The 22,655-nt window shown below is 40.5% G+C and overlaps 1 protein-coding gene across 1 annotated transcript in view; it reads left to right on the top strand.

The window, feature by feature from the left end:
• Positions 1–10,870: 10,870 nt before the first annotated feature.
• PIP4P2 (phosphatidylinositol-4,5-bisphosphate 4-phosphatase 2) overlaps positions 10,871–22,655 on the top strand; it is a 48,538-nt gene continuing 36,753 nt past the window's right edge. The window contains exon 1 of the mRNA XM_033202618.1: positions 10,871–11,302. Coding sequence (XP_033058509.1) covers positions 11,197–11,302 — 106 coding nt within the window. The 5' untranslated portion in view covers positions 10,871–11,196. The remainder of the gene's footprint in view (positions 11,303–22,655) is intronic.

Genomic DNA, 22,655 nt, shown 5'->3' with positions numbered 1-22,655 from the left:
ACCAATTTCCTGTAGATAATAGTTATGTTTCTTACCCAATTGGTTTCTGAAACCGTCGGAAAGGGAAGTTTCTCATCCTAAAGTTCCTTTTACATGTATCAACTGATTTATGGTCTCAAACAGATTTCTCTGTGAAGGGCTTGTGTGTGTGTGTGTGTGCACGTATGTGTGTCCAAGGGCTAAATGGATTTTTTAAAAAGTAATCTTATTCTTTACAGATTATATTGGTCATTGGTCAGCTAGGGCTGCTATAAAATAATATCACAGACTGCACAGTTTAAAGAACAGACATCAATATTCTCATAGTTCTGGAGGCTCCAAGCCCAAGGTCTATGTCCAGCAGGGTTTGGTTTCTGGTGAGAGTTTTCTTCCTGACTTGCTGGTGGCCTTTCCATGATGTATGCTTGTGCAGACAGTGAGTGAGTGAACAAGCTTTTAGTGTCTCTTCTTATAAGAACATTCATTCTACCAGATTAGGACCCCATTCTTATAACCTCATTAACCTTAATTACCTTCTAAATGTCCTTCTCCAAATATAGTTACATTGGAGATTAGGCTTTAACATGCGAATGGCAAGGGGAGGGGCACACAATTCAGTCTCAGGTATATTCACCCTGTTTATTAAAAAAGCAGAGAGTCACTAAGCCTATTTTGCATCACCTCAACTAATATTGCTTTTTCCTAGGCTTTCTTTTTAAGATTTATCCAAAGATCCTGAGAATAATTGGAATACTATTCTAGTTGAGATCATTAATTTTGAAACACTAGTAAAGTGATTAAGTGATCAGAATAATACATCAAAACCAAGTTTTGTTAGTAGGAAAAATGCACTGTTCAAAGGTTAAATAAGTGTTTTAATGAAGAAAAAGAATTTACTTTTTAAAAACTGTTTTGCTGGGCGCAGTGACTCACGCCTGTAATCCCAGCACTGTGGGAGGCTGAGGCGGGCATATCACAAAGTCAGGAGATGGAGACCATTCTGGCTAACACGGTGAAACCCCGTCTCTACTAAAAATACAAAAAATTAGCCGGGCGTAGTGGCATGCATCTGTAGTCCCAGCTATTCAAAAGGCGAGGCAGTAGAATCGCTTGAACCTGGGAGGCAGAGTTTGCAGTGAGCCGAGATCGCACCATTGCACTCCAGCCTGGGTGACAAAGCGAAACTCCGTCTCAAGCAAAACAAAACAAAAAACTGTTTTAGCCCTAAGACACACACACATACACACACACACACACTTTTCAGAGAAACTTGTTTGAGACAGTGAAATGTACCTGATAGTGATCCTTCCAGGCAGCAATGATAATTTTTAATTACACACCAAGCTAGTTGTGTAGGGTCTGGAAACATCAAAAAGTATTTTTGACCAAAATAATTTGTTACCATGGTGATAAGTGGTCACATTTTCAATATATGTTGGTAATCTTCCCAACTTCTTCTTACAATTGTATTTATCTCCATCATAGGAAGGAATGGTTTGTCTCAGTATTGTCCCGTCTTGTAACCCCAGCATTTAATACCAAATACTTATATTAGTTAAAAATGTTTAAATCAAGGGGAACATGAATCTGAGGTAATAGTCATCTCTCTCTCTCTTTCTCTCTCTCTGTAGGTTATTAAATAAGCTGAAGGTATAGAAGTATAAATTAGAAATGTTTATAGTTTTCTCCAAATACTGCCACTAACAAGGCCATTTTAAATGCCCCTTGCCTCCTGTAGCAGATATCTTACCACATTATCATATCTTGGGAAAATTCTATAATTTCCCAGTCCATTTCAGTGATTAAAAACCCACTGTTAGCCAGGTGAAGTGGCTCATACCTGTAATCCCAGCACTTTGGGAGTCTAAGGCAGGTGGATTGCTTAGAAGTTCCAGACCAGCCTGGGCAACATGGTGAGACCCCCATCTCTACTAAAACTACAGAAATAGTTAGCCAGGTATGGTGTCACACAGCTTGTAGTCCCAGCTTTTCAGGAGCCTGAGGTGGGTGGATCACTTGAACCCAGGGGTGGGGTGGGGGAGGTTGCAGTCAGCTGAGATCATGGCACTGCCCTGCAACCTGAGCAACAGAGTGAGACCCTGCCAAAAACCAAAGCAAAACAAACAAGCATGGTCTAAAAATCAAATTTCCTATGCAAATTAAAGATGTTCTCTTTGCAGCTAACTTCTAGCATTGTGGCTTGAGGGACCTAACACAGGGAAGGAGGATATGGTCTTCTTTTTATTTATTTCCCATTACCTACATTGGGGACAACATATTTTGCCTCTGGTTCTTCGCTTCTTCTTCCCTCTTGGATATTCTAGCTTCTCCAGTGAGCAGACACAGGAGGAATCAGAAAGATTCCTTGGGCCACTAGTGAAGTCTTCTTTGACACTAATTGCTGGGCCAATAATGACTGTCCATTGACAATGCTCTCTCGATGGCAGGCACTCAAATACTGGATTTATAGAGGAGACACACATGTGAGTTATTTCAAAGCCTTCCCAATCCATAGTGTCCTGCTTCACCTCATCTAACCCTCCAAGGTCCTTGCATTTACTGGTAAACTCCATGGGCTCTTGTTGCTGGTTATTTCATCCAGGAGTTAGCTTTTTGTGTTGGTGTCAGCATGATGGCATAAGTGTGGCTATTTTTTTGTGGTGCTCACTTTGCCTACCGGAAACATATATGCTCCCATCAAAGCAGAAGTAATAGCTGAGCTGCACCACAGGGCTCTCTGTGTGCCCTGCCATCCTTCTCAAGTTGTTTTTTTTTTTCCTGTTCACATAGACTTTGAGAAGATTGAGTAGCCTGTATCCTAATCTAATGTATAACTAGAAAATTAGGTGCTGATTTTCCTTTTTTCAGACATCCCCAGACTTTGCCAGCGACTCCCTTAGAGTCTGTCTCACTTGGCTTTTTGGGGAGGGGCAGGAGCAAGCCATAGCAGTGCCTCCCAAGCCAAAAGTCATGACTCTAATAATTCCCATTTTCCTCCTTCCTATTCTCCTGTTTATATGGATTGAGGTAATTGTGGTTATTGAGGGGCTAGTTCTGCTGATTTAGTATATGGGGTTCCATCCTCATTTTTGGATCCTAGCTATGTTTTGTATAACAGGGAAAGTTTCATACAACTTCAAGTTACATGTCCTCTATTGAGCTTTGCATTTCACTCTTTTGCATTCCATTCTTTTCTTTTTGGAATTGTTTATAGAGCTTTTATCTTACTTTACTCTTATTAGCATCCTGTGAGATGCAGGACAGCTACTTCAATTTTGCCGATGAAACTGAGACAGTAAGAGGCAACCTAGGACTGATTACTTGGAAAAAAAAAAACAACCTTTACTGAGCGCCACATACGTATGTGGTGCTACGCTAGATGCTGCAAAGAAACAAGTAGTCTCTGCTCATGTATACGTGTCAAATAGAATAAAAATATTTTAAAATGATGTTATCATGGTAAAAAAAAAAGTCATGCAAATACAGTAAGGGAAAACATAATTTCAACTCTGGCATTTGAATGGGTATTTAAAGGATTGGCAAGAACACAAAAGGCTGGAACTCGGGACCACAAAGTCCATAGGTTTGACCTCTTAAGTTTTCTTGCAACACTAGCACTAACAGAACTCCCATGATGCCTCTTTCTGAAGAACTACTCAGCTGGGAGGAAACCATGTGGTCTTGCCTTTTCCCTGAAGTGTCTGGAAATAATACAGGGAAACAGGATCTCTTCTAGTTCTATTACACACCTATACCTTAACCTTCACTAGGCTTCTCTACTGCTGCTTTGGGTTATTGACTGGCTCTAGCCCTTTGTCTTCCTCCCTGGGCTCTTCTGTGACTGCAGTTAAGCCTTCAACCTTCCTCTATTATTTCTGCAAAATGTTGTGCCCTTTTATATTCCTGAATATGGCCTTATTCTCTCAGGATTATTACTCTGTCTGCTGGAAAATATACTTCTCATATTGACTTTAGAATTTCATATTAAACTTCCTTGCAAAAGCATGGTGTTCCATACAGACCACTCCTCTGTCATTCTCCTTGTTTCTCTTAAACGACATGTTTGTAGCTAGAATAGATCACTATATGAGGCCCCCAGTGAATCACACCTTTCTGCATCCGTGCCCCTTTGCATGTGACATAGCCACACCTTCCATCAAGAGACAATTTATCCCCCTGCCTGCTTCAATATATGCTGTTCATGTCACTTTCTCTGACCAATAGAATGTGGCAGATGCAGTCATGTGCGTTCCAAAACCTTGGACTCATGAGGCCTTGCAGCAACTGCCTTTGGCCTCCAAGGACCCTACCCTGAGACTGTCATGCAATAAAGACTCTCACAATGAAACTGCATTTGGAAAGAGAGGTTTGGCCAACCAGATTTCTTGGCTGAGCTCAGTCCCCAGCTGATCCACCAGCTGAATGAATTGGCCTAAGTGGGTGCAGGTGAGACTTGGCAGAAAACTACCTGATTAACCCTAATGATTATTTAAAAAAATACAGTACATTGACAATTAATCCACTAAGTTTTAGGATGGTGGATTCTTACAAAGCGATAGATAAATAAAACAGAACATGGTATAAAAGTACAAAGCAACAGATAAATCCAATAGAAGTTGGCACTGAAAGTACAAATCAATAGATAAATGTAGCAAATTGATACTGCTGTAACAAAACCCCAAGTATATGACATTGTCTTTAGGGCCAGGCACAGAACAGTACTGAAAAAGATGGAGAGGAGACAGTGAAACTAGAAGAGCAGGGAGGAAATTGCTATTGGAGACTAGAAAAACAAAGGTGAACCAATTAACTGTTGCCTGTGGTAACTTAGAAAATAGAAAACGTTTCTAATGAACTTGTTGATTTCACTAAAGTAATTTCCATATAGAAAATTAAAAGTGACAACTAGCTTCTTTTAGCTGTGTTAAATAAGGTATTTTAAGAGAAAGTTTTCATTTTCTGCTGATGCCATAAAAATTACCACAAATTTTGCAGCTTAACACAAATTTAATATGTTATAGTTCTGTAAGTCAGAAGTTTATCGTGGCTCTTACAGGGCTAAAATCAAGGTGTCAGCAGGGCTATGTCCCTTTCTAGAGGTTCTAGGGGAAGATCTATTTCTTTGCTCTTTTGGGTTGTTTGCAGAATCCAGTTCCTTGTGGTCTAGGACTAACATTCATATGTCCTTGCTGCTGTTAGCTGAAAGTCTTTCCCACCTTCTTGAGGATACCCATACTCCTTGATCCCTTCCTCCATCCTCAAAGCCAGCAATGGTAGGCTGAGTCCTTTTCTCACTTTAAATCTCTCCTGTGAATATCTCTAACTACAGCTGAGAAAGGTTCTCAGCTTTTAAAGACTCATAATTAGGTTTGGCTCACATGGATCATCCATGATAATCTTCCCATCTGAAGGTCTGCACCCTGTAATCATATCTGCAACATCCGTTTTGCTAGGTAAGGTAAAATAATCACTAGTTCTGGGGATTAGAGCATGGACATCTTTGGGGAGGCATTATTTTGCCAACCACAGAGATGAACTAAAGTAGGAACTTTCAGTTTGCAATTGAATTTAGAGGAAATATAGGTGGCTCAAAACAGTCTTTCACCCAGCAAAAGATTCTCGATGTAAGAAATGGCCTCAGAGGCCGGGCGCGGTGGCTCAAGCCTGTAATCCCAGCACTTTGGGAGGCCGAGACGGGTGGATCACGAGGTCAGGAGATCGAGACCATCCTGGCTAACACGGTGAAACCCCGTCTCTACTAAAAATACAAAAACTAGCCGGGCGAGGTGGCGGGCGCCTGTAGTCCCAGCTACTCGGGAGGCTGAGGCAGGAGAATGGCGTAAACCCGGGAGGCGGAGCTTGCAGTGCGCTGAGATCCGGCCACTGCACTCCAGTCCGGGGGACAGAGCGAGACTCCGCCTCAAAAAAAAAAAAAAAAAAAAAAAAGAAATGGCCTCAGAATAAAGTTCAAATCAGGGATATGGCTGTAAAACCCTCCCTGAAGACCTCAGAGACTCAAGCAGTGACTTGGAGACTTCCTTAAATAGAAAAGGGAGCTTCTAAGAATTTGAAGGGCCTCAAGTGTGACCCAAACATAGAGAAATACCTGTCTCAAAAAAAAAAATTATGTTTCTGGCTTTGCAGGCATGAGGTAAACCCCATTCAGATTCATTGGAAAAGCCCACACATTTCTAAAGAAGTTGTGCCAATTTGGATTAAAAGGGACAGAGGCAGTTCAAAATGAAAAGAGGCCTCTGGGTTCTCAACTTTCTTTGTGGGGAGGCAGGCTGAGAAAGCTATGCAGCTGCAAACAGGAGCCATTTCTTATGAAAAAGACCAGACTCAGTGGGAAGGGCCAAGAGCCAAGGATAGGAACAGATGAGGAAAAGGAGTAGCAACAGAAGCAGACTGTGCCCTAATAAGGAAGCCATGTCTCTGGGGTCAAAAGAGCTGGTGACATGTGCCCAACTGGATTTCAGAATTCTGTGGTCCCATGTATTCTATGTACCTTCTATTCAGAATGCCCCCTCTCCCTTCCTCTGTCAGTTGTTACCCTGTTCTTGTTCCACTGTTAAATGTTGGGGGTTGAGATGGCTGGGAGAGAAGAAGGGCACATGCTTTGTCCTTTTAGTTCAGAGGTCTCTGGATCAACAGATGCTGTACCCCAGGAGCTGGACTTGTGGGATCATCCCCCAGGCATTTTGACTGCACCTGGATTGGATTTAGGTGAAAGATACATAAAGTTGACTTCAGTGATTAAATTAGACTTTGGGGTGTTGGGAGTGCATAAGTGTAGTTTGCCTGTGAGGAAGACGTGAACCAAAGTGACCAGTGGGCAGACTGTGGTAGATTGTTATACAATAGCATCCAATGGATCATCTTGCTGTGTTCCACACCCCTTTGCAATGTGACGTTGCTACTCTTCACTTGAAGTGATGGAATCTGTTCCTCCACCAGCCTTGTGACTTCCTTTGATCATGAAGAGGCCTCTGGGTGCTCGTTTTTTCCAAGCAGGAGGCAGGCTGAGAATTGATGGTGGGAGAATGTGATAAGAAGCAATGTTTGAGAACCAGAGCCTAGATCTTAGGGGTCCCTTACCTTCCACCATCATCCTCTTAGAATAGTGTTCTGAGACTCCGAGGTATATGAAGAAGTCTGGAATAAAGACTACATGAAGAGAATTGCCCAGTGAGCCCAAATGTCCCAGCTGAGCCTAGCCCCCAGCAAACCTGCCAGCTGAATGCTGTTGCCTGAAAGTTAAGGCAAGTTGGCCGGGCGCGGTGGCTCAAGCCTGTAATCCCAGCACTTTGGGAGGCCGAGACGGGCGGATCACGAGGTCAGGAGATCGAGACCATCCTGGCTAACATGGTGAAACCCCGTCTCTACTAAAAAAAAATACAAAAAACTAGCCGGGCGACATGGCGGGCGCCTGTAGTCCCAGCTGCTTGGGAGGCTGAGGCAGGAGAATGGCGTGAACCCAGGAGGCGGAGCTTGCAGTGAGCTGAGACCCGGCCACTGCACTCCAGCCTGGGCAGCAGAGTGAGACTCCGTCTCAAAAAAAAAAAAAGAAAGTTAAGGCAAGTCTGACAGAATTGCCACCCAATCAACTAGAGAATCATAGAAAATAACAACTCATGTTGTTTTAAGCCACTGAGTATCAGTACGGTTTGTTAGTAGTAGAAAACTGAAACAGCAGCTTAAGTATATTATATCTCACATATTATCTGTTTATATAGTATTTTTATTCCAACAGATACATTAGCTCATCTCATGAATAGAGATGGCAAAATATCATAATCATAATCATAAAAATACCTTGGATTGATGAGTATTATTTAACAACTATTGAGAAACCATAAACCATAGTATCATCTTTAAACTAGAATGAAGTGGTACTCGTTTCATAAAAGCCTTTTGCTTTTTGTGGAAGTTGAGATTGCTGCAAATATAATCTCAGTATATCTACTACCTTTTGTAGTGTAAGAAGAGTAACTGCCATGAGCCTCAAATGAGTTCTGAAGTAGAGAAACCATATAATGAAGTAAAGAAACAAAACAAAACAAAACAAAACCTTTATACCGATCACTACGTGGGCAAAAGAGAAGACAGTTGTAGAGGTATGACGGAATTAAAAAAAAATTGATCAGTCAGATGGTAAAACTGTCATCATCAAAAAGCCAAGAAATGTTCTTAATCTTTTTGTGCCAAACGTTTTGTTTTAGTAAGATTCTGAGACTGTACATATTTGTTCATTCACTCAATTGTTTATTTGACAAATACCAAGTGTTTACTAATGTGCCAAGCATTGTGCTAGATAACAGAGATCTGGTTATAAATAAGATAGATAAGTTTCTGACCTCAGAAAGTTGGTTGGGGCTGGAGTTGTCACAATGGAGTGTGACAGATAACACGACAGAATACTATAGTAATAAAATTTTGTTGATTTTTCTTATAATTTTCTTTAACTCAATAGTCTCCAGGCTGCAGCTTTAAAAACACTGCTGTTCATTTTTGTAAATTACAGGCATTTTTGCAGGAAGTGCTACATCTTGATTCTGTACTTCCCAGGTTTCAGGAGACCTAGAAATGCCCTTATATCATATGGGGATCCTTATATTGTATTGTGTCGTGATGCTACGGACCCACAAAAGATGCTGCGCGAGTGAAAACATTATTTGATTTCCCCTTAGGATTTCCAGCTGGTGCCTACGTGGATTTTTCTGGAAGAAAGAATGTATCTTCAGAAAGCAAAGTGAGGTTCCTTCCTAATGTAATTTGAAACATAGTTTCGTATGTCTAACTTCTGCTTTTCCTCATGCTCACTGAAATCTACAGCTAGCCTCATTTTCCACTTGTTTTGACTCTCTCAGGCATCCTGAGGACTGAGATAATGTCCTAGTTATCTGTGTTTTTTTTTTTTGTTTTGTTTTTTTTGAGACGGAGTCTCGCTGTGTCGCCCAGGCTGGAGTGCAGTGGCCGGATCTCAGCTCACTGCAAGCCCGCCTCCCGGGTTCACGCCATTCTCCTGCGTCAGCCTCCCCTGTAACTGGGACCATAGGCGCCCGCCACCACGCCCGGCTAATTATTTTTTTTTTTTGTATTTTTAGTAGAGACGGGGTTTCACCGTGTTAGCCAGGATGGTCTCGATCTCCTGACCTCGTGATCCGCCCGTCTCGGCCTCCCAAAGTGCTGGGATTACAGGCTTGAGCCACCGCGCCCGGGCCTAGTTATCTTTTAGACTTAGTAAGTGAGTAATAAATGTTTCTTTTGAGTGACTCAAAAAATTATTGCAGGAAAATTATCATCCCAGATCATTACTATTTTTCTATTGCATTTTTATTCGGACATGTTCAAAACTTTTTTTTTTTTTTTTTTGAGATGGAGTTTTGCTCTTGTTGCCCAGGCTGGAGTGCAACGGCAGGTTCTCAGCTCACCGCTACCTCCGCCTCCCGGATTCAAGCGATTCTCCTGCCTCAGCCTCCCGAATAGCTGAGATTATAGGCATGCGCCACCACACCTGGCTAATTTTGTGTTTTCAGTAGAGATGGGGTTTCTCCATGTTGGTTAGGCTTATCTTGAACTCCTGACCTCAGGTGATCCACCCGCCTTGGCCTCCCAAAGTGCTGGGATTACAGGCGTGAGCCACCACACCCAGCCTCAAAACTTTAATTTGTTTTCATATTCATGTAAACTAGGATAATATGACAAACCACCAAAGAAAAAAGAAAATAAAAACATATAAAACATGGCAAGAACTGTGTTTGTAAAGAAAAAAGTTATTCAATGATTCTTGTCAAAGCATGGTAAGGAAGAATGTATTTAGGGCTATACTGATAGGTATAGGGACCATGGCAGCAAGGTCTTGCCATGTTGAAGAAGAGATTAGGCTCAGTTCTGAATACAGCGTGGACAAGTGTGAATTTATAGCCAAGGAGCATGTAGGACAGGGGCAGTAGATGGAAAATTACCAAGGAAACATCAGGGATAAAGGGGATTCTGACTAAACCAAGCAAAAAGGATTCTTGCTGAAGACAGGAGTTCAGGCCTCACATGGGGGATGCTGGAGGATGAGGAACCTGATCAAATATCAATATTAAGAATGGGGCTTTTTGCTAAATAAAGTTAGTAGGGTTCTTTGCTAAAACTGGATTTTATAAGGAAGTGCAGATGGGCCCAGCAGAAGATTCAGAAACCTTACTTGTTTGACCAAGCAAAGAATCTTTGTCAGTGCTTAGGGTCTTTTGTTTGCTTTAACTCTGTTTTACAAGTAAACAATTATTTTAAAACTTTTATCTCAAGAAATTTGTTTTTCGTTGTTTGACGTTATTCATAGACCTACTTATTGTATATGTGTCAGGGACAATAAGCTACAAAACCAAAACTAAGATGACAACCTATTTTGTAAAATGAAACTTGTAAAAGGCAACACACTGCATAGTTCCAAAAAGGTACGGTTACCAGAGTTCCAAACCGGTCAGACCAACATTAAAAAGAATCAATCAGGAAAATAGGCAATGGTGACACTTCCGCAAAGATCTACTTTCTTTTAGATAACAGATGTTGAAAACTGATTTCCTACACAAAACCCCTATGGAAGAAATTGATAACCCCAGGAAGAAGCTTTCTTTATATAACTGCTGCAAAGTTTGACAGCAAAGAGTCAGTGCCTCCTCCTCCCTAGGGGAGATAAACTTGATAATCTGCTTTTGCTCCAGTTTTCTTGTAATCAAGTCACAGGCCTTTCCTCTTTCCTCGACTCTTTCAGGCTGCTTTTTATCCGTCTTTCCTAGAGAAAAGGACTTGTCCCCCTCCATCCCATTTACTCTCGACCCCCTTTCAGTAACATGGCATCTTCCCTGCCTCGCGTTTCCCAGTTGGTCCTAATTTGTTCCCCTTTTCTCTGGCTGGCTGGGCTCCAGCTCCTCCACTCCCGCTCCTCCCACTCTGCGGGCTCTTTCTTTCTCCCTCCCCTCCCCTCCCCTCCCCCAGCCATGCCTCCCAGCGCGCTTCCTTTCCCCCGCCTCTCGGTCCTGCACCCTCCCCTCCCCCGCCTCCTGCCTTGTGACACATCCTGGGCCCTCCCGGAGGCGGTAGCAGCAGTAACAGCAGCAGCAGCAGCGGCAGCAGAGGCAGCAGCACAGGCAGCAGCACTAGCTACCACTCCGCCGAGGCCGCAACCCCGGCGCGGCCTCCCCAGGCCCCTCCGCTGCCGCAGTCATGGCTGCTGATGGGGTGGACGAACGCTCGCCTCTGCTGTCAGCATCCCACTCCGGAAATGTCACTCCCACCGCCCCACCGTACTTGCAAGAAAGCAGCCCCAGAGGTAAGGCCAGCATAGGTCCCTCTACTTTGCAAGGAAACGCCCAGAAGGATAAAGACCTGGGAGCTCTAGCTTGAAGGTGGAGGTGAGCCTCTCGCTTGAGCTGAGCAAGGATGCTGACTGTGCCTTCCCAGGCGAGCCCGCCTGCCTGATAGCTTCTCCGCAGGGCTTTTCTGGTGGTCGCAGCGCCGGTGGTGCTCGTGGTGGTGGTGGTGGTGGTGGTGGTGGTGGTGGTAGTGGTGTGTGTGTTTGTATTTCACCACTTCTTACGCGGGTCTACAGGATGTGACATGAATCTCCCAAGCTGTGCTTAGCTGTTTTCAGAGCAACCCCTAAGCGCAGCTAGGAGGTGGTGCAAATCTTTCACAATCATTCACAAATCCTTTTCCGTTGCTGAGAAACCAGGAGTATTGCTCACCTTGGCATCTGTCCTTGAAAGGGCTTTAACTTGAACAATATGCTTCTTGCTACCATTCACCCAACAGTGCTCTGTTCACTCAGTGAATTGCCATACCCAAAACGAATACAGTTAATCAGTATTCCTAATATGTCTGAAATTCCTGCCCTACCTTTTTACTCCTACTTTTAAGGAGGATTGTGAATGAGAAGGAAGGACCTTACTTCTGATAGATGAGAAGATGGGATATTTTTAATACATATCTGATAAGATTGAAATTAACTTGTAAAAAGTAACCCAAATTAATATTACATATATTTCTATTTTTTTCCTCAAGAAGAATTTAAAAAAGACTAAATGGCAATGGGATCTGGAGAAATATGGAATCTATTTACCATACTATTCGATTTATTTAAAAATCAAACGTTGTTCTAAGCCTTTTAGATGATTACTATAGTAAAGAAATAAGGTGGAGTCAGGTGTTAACAAGAAAATGGAAGGCAAGACTTAAAAACAAACCATTTAGGTTAGTGAAAAGATTGGTCAAAATGGCACTTGCAAATGTTCCTTAAGTGCATCTCCCTCTTTTTTTGGCTGAATATGAGCGAAGTTTAATAACCCAAGGAAGCAAAAGTTAATGATATTGAAAATATAAGTAGATAATGTTTCTTGTAATACAACTTCTTAAGTTGAATTCTGGAATTAGAGCTGATGTAGAGCAGGTTGAACTTGCTTAGTATTTAAAATTTCTATTTAACATTTTATAACTTCAAAATCAACTATCTAGATCTTAGTCCATACTTATAAAGAAGGAAAACAAAGGAAAAAGATGTTTAGCTGTAAATAATTCAGTGTGAGCCATGGCTTGAGAAATAAGGTACAGAGACTTGCCCACAGAAAACCTACAGGTCATGTTTGTTGGTCAGCATGAAACTTGTATCAGAGGACACCAGGCAAGAGAATTTCCTCTAATGGGCCAGTTTGATATGAATATTTTACTGTTATATAAATTGTGTTATGTAGAATAGACTTAAACACTCACTAATGAATGTTTCAACTTCATCAAGTCATCCTTGTATGGCAAAATGTTTGACAGTTTATTAGGAGACAAAGTTTCAATTTCAGTAATTTTCCTATAACCTCAACTAGTGGATAAATTATTTTTTAAAAATGGTTACCCTCAGGGACCTGCTTGTAAATATCTTTATTATTTGCCATATATTTGTTTAACCTAGTAAGATTCCTCAAACTACACAAGTATAAGTTCCAGTTGAGCCGCTGAGAAAAAGTAGTGTCATTCTAGAAAACTTTTAACAACCAGAGAGACGCAATGATTTAGCAAAAAGCTTCTTCTGCCTTATGGTAGAATACATTTTTTCTTAACTGGTGAATGAGACAGGTTAGATGATTAGACAAACTCTTAATTTCATATGACGTAACACCTACTAAGGAAGAAGCATAAATGAGAGGTAAAAGCATTTTATTTTCATTTTTGACAAAATATTTTTCTTCATAAATAACAAACATTGTAATAAATATTATGAGTAACACACAAGATCTAATTCTGGAAGACCACCACTATTCATTCATTTATTAATTTATTGGGAAGCACAATGGGCCATACACTGCTCTAGGGAAACAAACATAATCAGTCCCATACCCTCATGAAGCCTATATTGTATTAGGGAGAAAGAATAAATACACGGCTGAATTATTTCAGATTGTAAAAAAAGTTCTATCACTAGATCAGATGTTTTTGGTAGTTGAAAACCATTAGGGTTGACAGTTGGAATTCGATCAGAAATAGAATGCACTTTCTGATAATGAATTTTAGTTCATGATCCCATTTATAGTTATTCAGACTTTTATTTAAAAGAAAAAAAGGAAGTTAAAAGCTGTAACTAGTGAATATTTTCTCCAATCCAACCCTTTTCTCTTTCTGTTACCTTCTAAAGTACAAAGATGTTAGTTCCCACCTCCAAGATGAAATAGTCCATTTCAGGTTGAAAGTTGGTGGAGTGTTTCTTTCTAGACAGATTATTAATAATGTAACAGGGAGCAGTTAGTATTGTGTGTTTGGTTTTAGCACAAGAAAAATCATGTGTGGTCTGTATAACAATCCATGTGGGTTTCTAAGTGGAGTGTGTCTAGTGTTCTCTACTGTCAGTATTGGATCTGTGCATAGGAAATTGCTTCTCTCCTGCTTACAGTGCTTCATTTAATATACTTGCCAGTTTTCATTTAGGCGTAGAAATTAAAATTAAAGAGAGTTTTAGGCTCATTTGAAAGGAGATTGGAAGAAATACCACAAAACTTACACAGTTTTGATGTATTAATTGATTCCTTTATACATCTGCTAATTTTGTAGTTAGGAAATAACAAAATAATATGACCTTTGAATTTATAAGATTTTCTCTGTGAAAATTGTTTATATCTGGGGTTGTCTCATTATGTATTGAATATGGGAATGGGATTATATACTTCACTATAATTCATAAAGGGAAAATAATAATTTGTTATACAGAGGCAGACAGTTTGATTTACTTAGTTTTTTTTTAATTATTCAGCAAATAAATATTTGAGTGCCAGCCAAATCTGTGGTAGGAGAGGAAAAATAGACATGGCTCCTCTTCTAGTGTAGTGAGGGTATTGAGAAATAAATTATGTAATCATACAAACAAATGCAACATGCAATGGCGATGAAGACAGTGCTGGAAATATATGCTATACCTTAAGAGTACAAATTAAGATTTAATTTTGTTGAGGGAGTCGGGGAAGCCTTTCTTGATGCTTGAATGAGATCTGAAAGTTGAGCAAGAATTAACTTGGCAAAAGGTTGACTGGAAGACCTTTTTAGGCAAAGAAAGCAGTATTGGCAAAGCCATCAGCAGGGTGGAGTATGACAAATACAAGGCACTTAAGGAAGGCCAACGTGGCTAAAATGGAAACAACAATAGGAAATGCGCTGCAAAATGGGATTGGAGAGACAGGTATGGTGGATATTCTCCCAAGATTCTCTTTCCCCTTCAAAGAGCTATGTCTTCTGATATTCGGTTTCCTCTCCTTGAATCTGGGCTGATGCTATGACTTGATTTTGACCTCTAGAATAAGGTAGAAGATATGCTGAATGACTTTGGAGGGTAGGTCAGAAGAGGTTTTACAGCTTTTGTCTTGGTCGTTTGTAAAGTACACTCTGGGGAAAGTTAACTTGTCATGTAAGAAGTAGAACACCCTGAGACTGCCATGCTTTATGGAACCTGAAACTAGTCTCGTAGAGAAAAATGCCTGACCAGCCCTCAGACATGTGAAGGGAGATGCCATCTTGGATGCCAAGCTCAATTGAGCCTTCACATGACTCCAGCCTTTGCCAAATTCTTACTACAACCACATATGGGCAACTTGTTCTGCAACAACAGATGACCAGAATAATGAATATGAATCAACCCATCCAGGATATTGTTGGTAATGTTAAGGAATATTGCCATAAGCAAAGGGATGACTGGATTAAATCTTTATTATTAGTGTTTAAATCACTCTATAGATTAGAGAATGAATTAGAGGATTGGCTAGATTAGACAAGGATAGATGACTTCCTTTGTTACTGTACTAATTCGGGCCATTTAACTGTACTATTTCAGTAGCTTGGACTCAGGTGGTGGTAGAGATGGAGAGATGAGGAATGATGTTAAGGAGGTAGATTGAACAGGGCTTGATGATGCATTGCACATGGAAGTGAGGGAGAAGTGGCAAGGATATCTCCTAGAATTCTGGCTATACAACTTAACGGTGTGATTACCAGAACACTAGAAGACGGAGAACACCAAAAGAGGACCGAGTTTTGGGGAACACAGATAATGAACTTAGTTTTAGACATGATGTATTTCAGATGCTTTCAAATATCCAAGATGAGGTGTGACAACTGGATCTACACTGCAGGTCCTGGCCGCTACATGTGGCCAAATGGTACCTGTAGTGTAGATCCAGTTGTCACATCTCTTCTTAGTCCTCATTTCTTAGGACTAAGAAACGAGGCATGGGCTTAATATATAAAATTGTGTGTTAGTTGCATATTGGTGATAGCTAAATACATGGATGTTGATTCAGAACTTCCCAGGGCACTACCGGTGTGTGTAGGATGTGCTGTGATGGAACATACATGTGCTAAGGTAGTAATTAAAGCCTTCAGGCCAGAGGCCTCCAGTTATTTTATTTTATTTTATTTTGAGACAGGTTCTCACTCTGTTGCTCAGGCTGGAGTGCAGTGGTATAATCATAGCTCACTGCAGTCTTGACCTCTCGGACCCAAATAATCCTCCCACCTCCGTCTCCTGGGTAGCCACCACACTCTTCTAATTTTTTTGTATTTTTTTTATAGAGATGAAGTTTCACTAAGTTGCCCAGGCTGGTGTCAAACTCCTGGGCTCAAACAATTTGCCTGCCTTGGCCTCCCAAAGTGCCAGGATTACAGGCATGAGCCACCACACCAGGCCCAGAGACCTCCAGTTCTAAGATGTCATACACATGTTGTCATTTTCTCTATGTACCACAGTGTGAAAAAGTTTGAGAAGCTCCATATGAGATAACCTAGGGAGAAAGAGTAATCTAAGAAAAGGAGAGAACCTGGACAAAGCTTTGAAAAACCCTGATGTTTAATGACTAGGGAGAGGAAGGTGAATGTAGCTGCCAGCAAGGAGGGACAAAAACACCAGGAGATGATAATATCACAGAGTCAAGAGCAAGAAAATACTTCAAGAAAGGAGTCATCATACAAAAGTTTAAGAAAGAGCAAAGATGATAAGGACCAAAAATGTCTTTTGAAGTTAGTGTTATGGAAGATCATTAAGGACTTTAGTGACAGTTCTTTGTATTTGTTTATATTCAAGCTCTTTTTAAAGAATTGAAGAATTATCTATTTCCATCTAATGTAATATTCCAATATACTTTTATTTTAATTGCAAACTGACCTCAAAGCAGCTTAACATAAATGAAAAGGTTAATATTCCTTTACTCTGAAACTCATTTAGGTTTTCTAGGAAGCATAATTGTCATAATTGTGTTTTAGAAGACATTGTCCTATCCTTTTCACCTTTAAAAAAAACATGTAAACTTGAAATTGCTTGAGGAAATGTTTTCAGTGAGTAGAAAAATAAAATAAATTGACTCCTAGTTTTGAGACGTACTATTTAATATGTACTCTTAAGCTTTCTTAGAAATCCTACAGTAAATAGGTTTATTTTTAGTGACTCTCTTACGTCCTATACCTGGAGAAATCTAAGGTTAGAGATAGTGTCTTAGTTTAAAGTTAGATAAAGTCTTAGTTCATTTTTAACTGTGTTCTACACTAGGCTAGACTTTGACTGAATTAGAGAGATTGAATATATTTTGGCAGTCTTTTAAATTTCTGAGTCTCCCTGCATACTTACAGGGAGCATAAGGTTGTCTGTGGATTGGCAGGAAAAGATGACACAGATCCAGGGACCCTTAACACATGTACAACCCATTGTAAGGCTAGATTAATTCTCACTTTACTTGCCAAGGATTCGGAAACCCACTGGAAGCCAGGTTGTCACAATGAGGAGAAAAGGATGCAGGATATTTGTGTTTTTTTTTTTTTTTTTTGAGACGGAGTCTGACTCTGTCACCCAGGCTGGAGTGCAGTGGCCCCAGATCTCAGCTCACTGCAAGCTCCGCCTCCTGAGTTTACGCCATTCTCCTGCCTCAGCCTCCTGAGTAGCTGGGACTACAGGTGCCCGCCACCTGGCCCAGCTAGTTTTTTTTGTATTTTTCAGTAGAGACGGGGTTTCACCGTGTTAGCCAGGATGGTCTGGATCTCCTGACTTCATGATCCACCCGTCTCGGCCTCCCAAAGTGCTGGGATTACAGGCTTGAGCCACTGCGCCAGGCCGGAGGCAGGATACTGATGCTCCCCCAAGCCCCAGTAGAGTGTTCACCTGCTGTGATACTGAGCAAGCAGGGCCTTGCAGAATTATGAGAAGCCTTTGTGCTATGCTATTGCTAATGCTCCATTTAAGGGAATTTTTTCCAAAATGGTTCTTAAATCAAAATTTGCTTCACTGAGACCACATCCTCATCAAGGAAAAATAGAGGCCACACATTGGTGAAATAGATCTGCTTCTAGCTTTCCAGTGTGGTGGTGAGCTCATTTGCTGTTAAAGTCTTTTTTTTTTTTTTTTTTCATTATTCTGTAGGCATCAGGCTCCAGGATTCTTTTATTCTGTTTTATAATATCCACATTTCCTTCTGTCTACACTGAACATTTTTAAAATATTAATCAAGAAATGTTTCATTCATTCAGTCATCCTTTCAAATATTTGAATGCCTATGAGAGTATCCCAGATGCTGAGGAGCTTACATTCCTGTGAGATACATACAGTAAGCATTATCATTTCAGAGGGTGAAGAAAATAAAGCAACCTATGAGGGTGGAGAGTAACTGTTTAGATGGCAAATGTTTGAGATGGGTGTTCTGGAAAGACAACTTAGAGATAGCACCCAGAGACCTGAAACATGAATTGGATCAGCCTTTGGAAGATTTACCGAAAGAGTGCTCCACGCAACGGGAACAGCAAGTATAACACTTGCTATTTTAAAAACAAGGAGGAGGCCGGGTGCTGCGGCTCATGCCTGTAGTTCCAGCTACTCATGAGGCTGCTGCTGGAGGATCTCTTGAGCCCAAGAGTTTGAGGCTGCAGTGAGCTGCGATTGTGCCATTGTACTCCAGCATGCGCAACAGAGTGAGACTCTTGTCTCAAAAATAAATAAATAAATAAATAAACAAACAAAAACAAGGGACAGTGGGTTCTGCTCTCTTAGGGGAGAGCAGAAGAGGTAGAGGAGGTCAGAGGTGTAGATGAGGGAAACCCAGGAGAGATTTCTATTCCACCTGCTGGAGAAGGGATTATGTCCTGAGGATAATGAGAAGCCATGGAGAGGCTGGAGCAAAGGAGAGACATGAAAACACTTTACTTTTTAAAAAAATCACCCTTGGTTGGCATGTGGAGGAAAACAGACTAATGAGACATGACACTAATCAGGATGCTGTTAGAGCAGAAGAGGCAAGAGGTGATGGTGATCTAAACCAGGGTACAGGTGATGGAAGCACTGAGGTGTGATTGGTGTCAGGATGTATTTTAAACAGGACTTGCTAATGGGTTGAGTCAGTGGAAAGAAAGGAATCACAAATCTCCAAAAATGACCCTAGTAAGTAGGTACAAGGTTATATCTGAGATAGGCAAACAGGAGGAAGAATTGGCCATGTGTGTGGGAGGTGGGAGAAGGACAGTGGAAATCACTATTCTGTTTCGGACATGTGGAGTTTGAAATACCTGTAGTTATTCAATTAGAAATGTAAATTAGGCAGTTTGTTGTACAAATTTGGAGTCTGAGAAAACTTGGGTTTGGAGAGCAAATTTCATTCAACAATTATTTATTAAATGTACAGTAGCATTTTCCTGGAGTGGGAGATGATGCTCTCAATTTCCTGTTTGTTCCCAAGCACTATGCAGACTCTTCAAGAACGTAAAACTTGTAGGGTAGAGCATTCTGTTAAAATTTTGGAAGGTTTGCCAAATGCATACAAATGTTAGCTATATGGATATAGATATTGGAGAAGAAAGTTAACAGGATGGATGTTCATAACTATCTTTGAGGGCAATAAGCAGCTATCTGGGAAGTGATCTCAATGGAAACTGTAATACTTCCATTTGGGAAAAGCAGGTAACCCTGAATACACCTTTGTGCTCAGGTGTTTTGTGTTTCTTTCTTTTTCTTTTTCTTTCTTTCTTTCTTTTTTTTTTTTTTGAGACAGACTCTCACTGTGTTGCCCAGGCTGGAGTACAGTGGAGTGATCTCAGCTCACTGCAACCCCTACCTCCCAGGTTGAAGCGATTCTCCTACTTCAGCCTCCCAAGTAGCTGGGACTACAGGCACCTGCCACAAAGCCTGACTAATTTTTGTATTTTTAGTAGAGATGGGGTTTCACCATGTTGGCCAGCCTAGTCTCGAGCTCCTGACTATTTTAAAATGATCCACCCACCTTGGCCTCCCAAAGTACTTGGATTACAGGCATGAGCCGCCATGCCTGGCCTGTGCTTCATGTTTATAATAAGTAAGAAGTAATTGAATAAATTGGGAATGGCATTCCATAGTAGCTCCTGAAAATGAATACATTCTTCCTGCTGTTTTCTGTTCTTTTACGAGGGTTTCTATGCTTTTTTAGAAAAAATTTTGGTGGTAGTGGGGGTGTGCAAAGGAGTTTATGTTGCTTTTGAATTTTTCTAGATTTTTTCTTTTCCGGTTGCTGTTGTAAAGTGAGTTTCTTTTCTCCTGTAAGAACCACCACAACCAAATGTGAGAAAAGCAAAAAGCATGGGTCCTTTTCCTGGACCTCAGGTGCATTGTGCAAGTATGTGTAACTCCTTTTAGAGTCCAGAGAGGGTCCGTCACTATAGTGTTTGGCTTGGGAGACCTGAGGCTTCTTATCTCAGCCAATTACTACCTGTTTGGCCTTGGATTCATTACTTTACATCTCAGGGCCTCAGTTTCCCACATTTATCAAAGGAGTGGTCATTTATGTTTCCTTTGGCTTTTATATTTTATGACACAGTTGTTCTTAGGAAGCTGGACACATTTAGGAAAATATAGCTATACATTTAAAATGTAAATGCTTGTTATCCTTTCTTACCTCTTTTAGTTCCAATGTCCCTCTTTCACCTAAACAGCTATTCCTTCCAGTATGCTTCTAGAAATGGGAAAGATAGTATATTGAAGATTAAGGATGTTACATGACTCTTTTAAAAATTAGAAGCCCAACTAGCTTGCACTATTTTATTTCTCTGTAGAATGTGTTCACATGTGCTGCATGACTGATTAGTGCATTTTATTCTAAGCATTTACTTCTTTTTTTTTTTTTGAGACGGAGTCTTGCTCTGTTGCCTAGGCTGGAGTGCAGTGGCCGGATCTCAGCTCACTGCAAGCTCCGCCTCCCGGGTTTACGCCATTCTCCTGCCTCAGCCTCCCGAGTAGCTGGGACTACAGGCGCCCGCCACCTCGCCCGGCTAGTTTTTGTATTTTTTTTAGTAGAGACGGGGTTTCACCGTGTTAGCCAGGATGGTCTCGATCTCCTGACCTCGTGATCCGCCCGTCTCGGCCTCCCAAAGTGCTGGGATTACAGGCTTGAGCCACCGCGCCCGGCCAGCATTTACTTATAAAGGCAATGTCAAAATTTTTCTTCCTCTCATATTTTGTTGAGATATTTAGGCTTAGTCAACCTGTAATACAGATTTTAAAATAGTGTACAAGAAAGCCCTGAATTTTTTGATGTTTTTAACATGTGATTTCTACAGGGGGAGAATTTGGAAGAAGGCATGTTACAATATGAGATTTTATTGTTTGAGAGATTAAGTGCTAAGACTGACCATCCAGAGGAGAAATACAGAAATGATAGTGAGTAGACTTAAAGTGAGATTTTCAGACACATTTTAGACCACTGGATGTATCCCAAATAAACACTGATTTATATTAGCTGTGTGGATTTTACAAACTAATATAAAGTTATTTTAAAATTTTGTAACAAAGTGTTTTCCAAGTTTATAGAATTTGGTTGTCATGTTCTAGTTCTCTATATGAAATACCTTGCCAGGTTCAGCAGAAGTCATATTTGGATTTGCTACCATCCCTTAATGAGGACATAGGTCATTATTAAAACTGTCAGACATGCCTAAATACAAGATGACCTAAGTGGAAACCATAAGGTCTTTTATGACCCAGCTTCAAAAGTCAAATATAATGTCATTTCTGCCATGCTCTATTGGTCAAAGCAATTACAAATCACCCAGATTCAAGGTACAAAGACTTCACCTCTCAATGGGAGGAGTGCCAAAGAAGTTATGGCTATTTTGTAAAACCACCATAATAAGTTATGTCATATCCATAGAATGAAACAAAAACTCTATATACAGTTATGGAAAGATACACTGTAAAATGAAAAAAAATGAGATGAGGAATAGTTTATAAGGCATACTCCCTTGTGTAAGAATGATGGAAGAAATAAGAATATGTATATGTGTATACTACCTGTGCTACACTCAAGGAATACTAAAAGGATACATAATAATAACATAAGTGGAAATCTCTGAAGTAAGACTTGGCGCATGGACATAAGGGTTGGAGTAACAATTCTGAGCATATGCCCTTTTACATGATTTTGATTTTTGAGCCATACCAATATATTACTAATACAAATTTTATGTGTAATAAAATACAGTAAACTTTGGCTACATTATATTATTGGTATTTGTGAAGTGTGTCTTGGATTAGTACCTCAAACATGTTAACAAAGTCATTTTTTTAGACTGTGTCCCCACATCTCTGTATAGGTCCTTGCAGTTGCATGTGTTATTTCATCCTGCTTGATTACTCCAGCCTATCAAGATATTAATAGGAAGAATCCTGTTTTGAGATGGAAAATCTATCACTATCTATACACTTTTCCCTAAGACCATACTCATTGCTTCATACACTTATTAGCCATTTATAGTCTTTTCCAAATGAGATCTATTTTTTTTTTTTTTGAGACTGAGTCTTACTCTGTCACCCAGGCTGGAGTGCAATGGTGTGAATGAGATCTACTTTTTACTTCCTATAGGTAGATGAGTAGGAAAGGAATTCTTAAAATTATGACATTCAAATTCTACACATTTGCTGAGGCTCCTTTCTTTCATGCAGTCTTTTCTAATTTCTGTTGTTGGAATATGTATGTTCCCAAAACAGTACCTTACATTTGCACTATATATCTGGGGTGTGTGTGTGTGTGTGTGTGTGTGTGTTTGAGACAGAGTCTTGTTAGGTTTATCTTTTTAGGTAGGTATTGAGAGATATCTAGTGAATAAATCCCTTAAATTCTACTGTTTATCTGTAGTCTGTGGATTAATGGAATTTT

Source organism: Trachypithecus francoisi, unplaced genomic scaffold (assembly GCF_009764315.1).
Source record: "Trachypithecus francoisi isolate TF-2019V2 unplaced genomic scaffold, Tfra_2.0 Lachesis_group7, whole genome shotgun sequence".
In the NCBI taxonomy this organism is placed as follows: domain Eukaryota; kingdom Metazoa; phylum Chordata; class Mammalia; order Primates; family Cercopithecidae; genus Trachypithecus; species Trachypithecus francoisi.
The sequence above is the reverse complement of the archived record's forward strand: the minus strand, read 5'-3'. Positions and strand labels throughout refer to the sequence as shown.